Below are 7,331 nucleotides of genomic sequence, written 5' to 3'. Positions count from 1 at the left end.
AGGACTTTTTTTATTTTTTATTAGCATACATTTGAAAACAACTGCTAGCTGCTCGCAGCTTTTAACAGTCAGCGGTGGCATTTTGGTTTCTTTACCCGCCGCGGTGGCTCAGTGGCTAAGGCGTTGCGCTGCTGAGCACGAGGTCGCGGGTTCGATTCCCGGCCGCGGCGGCCGCTTTTCTGATGGAGGCGAAAAGCAAAAACGCCCGTGTGTACGAGATTTCGGCGCACGTTAAAGTTCCCCAGGTGGTCAAAATTAATCCGGAGCCCTCCACTACGGTGCGCCTCATCGCCTGCGTTGCGTCGGCGCGTTAAAACCTACAATCAATCAATAAATCAATCATTTTGGTTTCTTTAGTGCAATAATATTGAAGATTGGCATCCCTGAACTCGGTCAGAGTATTTAGCGCGTCAAAGTGCGTTTATGTTAATTGTATTGTGCGGATGTCTGTCATCATAGCTTCATGGAGAGTAATAATATGATGTCGGCCAGACAAGGAGACACAACACTACGGTATGCTCTCATGTATACCGCCAGTTTCGGTTATCAAAATTGGTGTATAGTGCTTGACCATTTGTGCAAAGTACGAGGCTCTGTGTAAATGGAAACAAATATTATTCGACTGCTACAGAATCATATGCTAAGCCACCTGAATGCTATTTGAATTTGGTGGCAGGGCGTTTATTAACTGCGTGATATTCACAACTACTGAGCGTTGGCGGGAAAGCATGTTCCATGACACAACTGCGTTCTAAGCGGATTGCCGTCACCCGGCGTCCATTGCGAGAACCTTATTTACTGCGTCTTTTCTCAGAACACTATTTCGGCCCCTTCAATACATGGCATGGGCCATGTGTTTATGCAGACAATTGCTTGATAGCAAGTTCATATACAGCCCATCTTCGGTACGTCCTACTGCAAGGCCCTGGCATTGTTTCACTCATTTCTATTGTTCGAATAGCGCCACAGACGAAAGACGAGACAAAGTTCAAATAATGCAAAAAATGTAAGAGAAGTTCAAACGGGCTCTTCAGTCATAGGTCATACAACAATGCAATCATACAACGCCCCCGGTTTCAGTTTTAAGAACGCTTTGACGTACATCAGCGCACTTTGCGCTGTACAGGACCAATTTTTCGCTGTTTCTCTATACGCATTACCACCTGGACTTCCCTCTGTAATCAAGCATCCGGCACTACTACCACGACCCCTGTTATGTCACCGGGAGGAGTATCCGGTGTGGCCGACTCCATGCAAGCCACCCTCGACGCAGCGACGGCAGCCGCGACCAAAGCTGCTCAAAGTGTGACCTCGGCGGTACACGTAGCAGCGTCGGCAGCTACGCTGGGCGTCTTCAATGTGCAAAGTACGTCGTATCCACACGAGGAGGAAGACGAACCGTGGCCTCGACGGCAGAAGGACAACAGAGAGGATACGGCAGATGAGAGGTCAGCATGTCACCTTGTCACTGCCACGTTTCGTCGGTACAGATGTATTAGAAAGGGTTACATTCGGACCTGATAAGGGAGGTCTGGCACCTGTGGAGTCGTGAAGATAGGAAGTTTTTGTTTCAGGGTTTAGGAACATGTTGTTGTTAGACCGATTACACGGGTTTCCGAAAGTAGGCATGCTTCAAATGGCGATACATATTTGCGTTTCTTCAAAATAATAGGTCCTTAACCGCGGGTTTTAAAAACACGCTGTCATATTAGGCGTACAAGGCAGATGGTACAACTTACTCAACCCTTTCTGTTAGCGTATTAAGAATTTTGCAGATCCAAACTGATGGAAAGGTTCGCCTCCAACTTAAAGAACGAAGCCAGTCTTCTGCGTCGCTAGTCTGGTGTGTTCTTGGCTAATGGCGCCGCTTATTTTCTCTGATTGACTTCGTTCGTGTGGCCGGTAAACCAGACTTTCAGGCAAGTGAGAATGTTTTGTCGCCACAGAAAGCACCAAAATTAAGGGCGGCGCGATTGCGTTGCAATGAGGTAACAAAATTGCTGTGGTTTAGCTTTGGTTAGCCCCAGTTGATAGCGTAAGATTCACTGCCCTGCCTAGACCCGTTTTCAAGGGGTGGTCGAGGTGTAGTTTCGCAATGATGTACAGACACGCTCGCAATAAATACACTGTTTATTCATCACCTTTTTTCTGCTCACGGCGTTGTTTAAGCCTCGCTGCTGTACAAGCGACCACAGCTGGATGTTCGTCTTCCTCCATCGCACACGGCTCTGCGCCGCACGTGGCCTCTTGACCTTCCTTCGCGGCGCGCGCTTAATGCTGTGGCGGCGGCCTCCTCGCTTTCTTCCGCCAGGTGGCGACACAGGTTCCACGCACGTCTCCGTTCCCTCCTCGCCTATCTCTTTCCCCAGCCGCTTATCTCTCTCGGCCATCGGAGCACTGCTCCGTGCCGGGCGCTCCGCCAGGGGGGGGGGGGGGGGGGGGACACGTACCCCTCAAGCCTCCGTTTCCTCCTCGCCCATCTCTCGGCGGAAGGTTTGCAAGCTGGGCTCGTTGGAAAAACATTCTTGGATGACACCAGCGAGAACTTAAACAGAGACAAACGAAGTGGAACACAAGTTGTATCAACGCGGGTTTGCTAGAGCATGAATTGTCATTAAAGGGCCCCCATCATCTTACCCTTGTTCTGATTGTACTAAGTGCAGCGGATTGAAACATAATTTTCTTGCCACTGACATTTTATTTAGGCGCCGTAAACAAACCCCTCGCGAAATTATTGAACCGTTCCACATAGCAGAAAAAGGAGACAAGTGTGCCAGCCAAGTAAGCGTGTGCCTTCATCCCAAATAGATCGCATATCTGCGTGTGCCTTGACTGTCACCGGTGTCTATCTAGTTGCCTTATCACTATAGCTTTTGTAAACTTGTTTCACTCATGCCCAGTGTTTTTATTATTTGGTGCTAAGTGTTTATATTCACCCTTCTTGATATTAAACTTTATGGTTAGACCAGTGACTGTCCTTGTGTTCCAGTTCCTTTGTCTTTGTTTAAGTCTGCGCTGGTTTCATCCAAGACTAAGCCTATCTCTCCCCTACCGTTGATCTATCCCCGCCATAGAGCCGCTGCTCCGTGCCGGCAGCTTGCGGAAGGGGGTATGGTTTGACCTTTGGCTCTCAAGGTCAAAACTGGTCACCCCGCCAAAAATTGCCCGAGGTAGCGTAGTGAAGCTTTCGCTACAAAAAACAAAATAAAACTCTAACTCGTGGGTATGTAAGCAAGCTAATCTTTGCAGACCAAAACATTGCAAAACTGTTGAAACAACGGACATACGGGCATCCTTGCACCCAGATGACGTACGCGTGTGCACCCTTACACCCAATATGCGTGCAGATATACGGGCGTATAAAGGCGTATAAGGGCTTTCGGACGTACGTATAGATGGACGCGAGTACAGATTAAGACGTGGTTCTGTGTAGGTACATTCATGAGTAAAAAAACACATCAGGATGGCCAGTGGAAAGTATATTCTAATGCACAACATGAGTGTGGATATTCGCAACACCATGTTTTATGGCGTTGCCCATAGAAACAGTGCCCACGAAACAACGAAGATGGCTTCCGAAAGGAGGTTTGTAGCGCGACTTTATCTTGTTGCGTCTAATCGTGGTCTTTCGACATGTCACAGTGTGTTGTCACTAATAATCGAACCATCCAGGTCGGTTGCAAGGACCCCACCAATAACAACACGGATATCAGCGGGTGGTGTAAACCTAAGTTCGGTGTAGTTCAGGCATCGTAAGGTACTATTAATCCGATCAAACCTGTTTGGGTGAGCTTGGGGTTACAGAAGGGGTTTGCCCTAAAGCAACAGCTGTTCCTGAAAGGTGCGAGCACCCTTGTTTGAGCGTTCATGCACTGCTCACTGCTACAGCTAAGGCGACGTTCGATGTTGACAATGCGGTGCAAATATAAAAAGCATGCATAGACACTTCGTTTGGGGCAAATGAACGATGAACCACTGAGGACTGCGGGAAAACGCCCAGAAGTGGTGGCTACTGGGAGGCCATTTTTCTCGCGTTATTTCTCTTTTTACTTATTCAGGCCACTTAAGCCGGTGCTTTATTACAAGAGGAAAAAAGTGCTTCTTTGAGAGGTGCAGTTTCAATTTAACTCAGTTCAGTCCCATGGTTCATTGGTCAGCTACATCGAATGCTCTCAACCCAAATGCAATACAGTAAACCATTACCTTGATGGAGCGACAAGTTATAAAAAAATTGGGGACAAAGAATCGACCCGGGCAGCGCAGGACAGGAGTCGCTGCAAATCTATGGGGGAGGTGTTTGTCCACCTGTGTACTTAGATAAGGCGGTGATGAAGATGACGATGGTGATTATGATAATAAAATCCCATGAATTTGTGCAGATTTCGCAAACCCCATTCTTGGCGCAGCCTTCCCTGTCTTGACGCTACTGCCTTCTGAGACCCACTTTTTTTTTGCATGTGCGCAGGAGTACCGGAACTCAGCCCCCCTACACGGTGTTTCGTGAGTGGTCATCGAAGTCCTTCCGGGTGCCTATCTACAAACGCAAATGGCCCCGTATGCTGCGCACGGCCGGAAAGCCCACTGTGGCCAAATGTGTCACGCTGATCCTAATCTGCTGCCTGCTGCTGCTGTGCCTGCTCGTATATGTACTGCTCGAACCGTCTAAGCGAGAAGCCACGGGTGAAAAGAACCAACCATCGACCATGGCCAACATCTCCCCTGACCAGGAGGACACGACCGAAGGTTTTTGGCTTACGGAGGGGCTCCCCGAGCGACGTAACGGCAGCCAGGTAACCACACCCACCACCACCGCGGTCACTGAGGAGGCCGATTCTGCAACGGCCGATGAAAGCGAAAGCGCAACGACGTACGACGAAAGTGGCGATAACGCTGGCGCGGGAGACACGACACAAAGTACGCAGCGGCCGCAACATTTCCTTGATACAAATGACGTCACCTCTGCCTCGATCGTCAATGTCTCCGCTGCTGCAACCACGGCGTCGAGGGCAGTGACCACAGCCACTCCCGTGAAAATGAAAGAGAATGCTGGCTCTTCCACGACAGAAGGAAGCAGAAGTGAAGCGGTGCAAGACAGCAATGCCGAAAAATTTATTTCGAACCCTGAAAACGCTGCCCTCACGAACTCTAGCGCTGTGTCCTAAGGCGGGATGCTTAGCGTGACGGGTGTGCGTTAATGCAGCTCGTGTTTTTTTCCAAGCACGCCCACCGAATTCAAAGAATGCGCTGTACTTCTGCTGTGGGTGTTTTGTGGCTCCGACGTGATCTCTGCGATCTTGTGTATTGTCCAAGTCAAACAAAATGTTCGCAAAGTTGATATAAAATGACGTGTCACTATTCATCTGTTTTACGAGTTACTGCTTTAGGGTTAAAGGTGTCTGCGGCTCGCTGCGAAGTGTGAGCTGCGCGTGCGCTTGCACACGAGGGGGCGTACGAATGTGAGCGGGTGCGCGGGACCGCGCGTCTGTGTGTGTGGTCGGGGCTATGTCTGTGTGCTTGTGCATGCGATCAATGAAGTGCACGATTACTGATGAAGCCTGTAATTGCCGCTAAAAAATGGATAAGTAAAGGAATAAACGCGGGAACGTCTTTATTGCTTATGTGGTGTTACCGGCCGCGCCATTTTGTACTGCGTAATTTCAATGAGATGGCGGTATTTGGTGGTGAAAGCGTTTGTACCCGGCTGCAGCAACGGCGTAGTCATGGGGGAAAATTGCCTATGTGGTGTGCGTTCGTGTGGTCTATGTACGTGCGCGTGAGTGCCTGTGCATACCAAAGATAAATCATGCGCCTGATTGCAGGCGACGTTTGTCTGTGTTCTTTCCTCCCATTTCCAAATGTTACCCATTGTTCGGAACAAGGCATAACCGTGCTCCTTAGCTGCACGACTTATCGGAAGCAGAGGAAACGTTAGAGATCATTCGTTAGCCCTGCAGTTTCACACCAAACACTCCATGTGCTCGGAATAACATGTACTTCTTTTCATATAATTGCGATGCATTCTTCACGCCTTTTTCTCTATTTTACGTTGTTTGTAATCCCTTTTGAAAACAAGTCAAAGATAGTCCCTCGAACAGAGTAGGCAGGGGTAGAGCTGGCAGGGAAGGGGCAAACGAGGAGCGCCAGAAACGAGGAGGGAGACGGGGCGTTATAATTTCAGTACGTCAACACGAATCCGCATACGCTGGCCTCTCTATGATCTTTATTCCCGCCAAAATGCCGTACCCGAAGGATCTGCTCACTAAAGCCAAGTTCGAGGGCCGCAAGCGTAAACCCACCGGTGTCGTTATGCCGAAACTCTTGAAGCTCAGTCCAGCGCACAAGAACTAAATAAACATGGTACCTGGACAAATATGACCCGCCTAAACGCTGCAAGAACGAGATGGCCTTCGGTAACAGTGTGTAGAGGTCGGCGAAAGAACAGAGCGACCGCGTATCGCTTTATTTACAACCGTTCCGATCCTTCTCTGATGTCGGCGACAAGCTCTGGTTCTGTTCGAATAGCTTCTCTGTCCATTATTTGTAGTTTCATTCCAGTACAAAACCAAGAATACTCGGTTTATCTCTCTCTTGAGTAGAGTAATGGCTGCCTAATTTTCTATGCGTGCTCACCGCCCCTTTTCGCCAAGCAGTGACTACGTGCTGAATTGTTTGAGTACCATTTCTAAATCAACACCCTGCCACAGCTGCAGACGAATTCACTGATGACCCCGGTCGTCATGAAGCACATACAGCCAGAACTGTATACAGACGACACGTGCGTGTTGTGTAACAATGCTAGGGCCTCGACCGCCCACTTACTCTGGGACTGTGAAGTGCGACCTAACGAGGCGGCAACCAGGACAGACCTACCGCCGTGGATCCAAGAAGCAGGGCGCAGTTGTGACAAGGACACCCAACTATCAGCCGTCCAGCAGGTCCTGGCGGCCCTCGAAAAGCAGCACCGGAGCGAAAGCTGCGGGGCGACGCCCTCCCTTATGGGGCAGCGGCGTCCAACCCCGTAGGGAGTAGCGAAGGTGTGGTCCGAGTAGGGGTGACGTCGGGATCGACGAGTGGCTACGTCCGGGCGCAGTGTACACACTGTGTCTATTGCAGGCACTCAACAAAGTTTTTCTTCCTTCCTTCCTGCCAAAGTGAGCCATTTTAGTTTTGTTTCAGTGCGTAATTCATAAACAAGCTACCGCTGAGAGCAATGATGGGGTCTGTTTCTGCGGCCCCGCTGTTGGCTGGAGTAACCCCATTGACATGGGACTGAGGTACGGCGAGCATTAGTTAGATGCGCGTTGTGCTAAAATACTGTCCCACAAAGTTTG

The 7,331-nt window shown here is 49.6% G+C and overlaps 1 protein-coding gene across 1 annotated transcript; it reads left to right on the top strand.

The window, feature by feature from the left end:
- Positions 1 to 976: 976 nt before the first annotated feature.
- On the top strand, positions 977 to 5,357 carry LOC144154002 (uncharacterized). The gene is made up of 2 exons (XM_077685812.1): positions 977 to 1,448; positions 4,466 to 5,357. The coding sequence occupies exons 1-2, from the start codon at positions 1,216 to 1,218 to the stop codon at positions 5,160 to 5,162; spliced, it is 930 nt and encodes a 309-aa protein (XP_077541938.1). The 5' UTR covers positions 977 to 1,215; the 3' UTR covers positions 5,163 to 5,357.
- The last annotated feature ends 1,974 nt before the right edge of the window (positions 5,358 to 7,331 follow it).

Source organism: Haemaphysalis longicornis, unplaced genomic scaffold (assembly GCF_048455015.1).
Source record: "Haemaphysalis longicornis isolate Haplotype H1 unplaced genomic scaffold, Haemaphysalis longicornis Haplotype H1 scaffold_9, whole genome shotgun sequence".
Classification (NCBI taxonomy): Eukaryota; Metazoa; Arthropoda; class Arachnida; order Ixodida; family Ixodidae; genus Haemaphysalis; species Haemaphysalis longicornis.
This window is presented reverse-complemented; position numbering and strand designations above follow the sequence as displayed.

What these genes read in the sequence shown, in the direction of transcription:
- LOC144154002 (XM_077685812.1), top strand. Translation starts at nt 1,216, where the DNA reads ATGTCACCGGGAGGAGTATCCGGTGTGGCCGACTCCATGCAAGCCACC. An exon ending in GAGGATACGGCAGATGAGAG is followed by an intron (nt 1,449 to 4,465) that starts GTCAGCATGTCA and finishes GCATGTGCGCAG; the next exon opens with GAGTACCGGAACTCAGCCCC.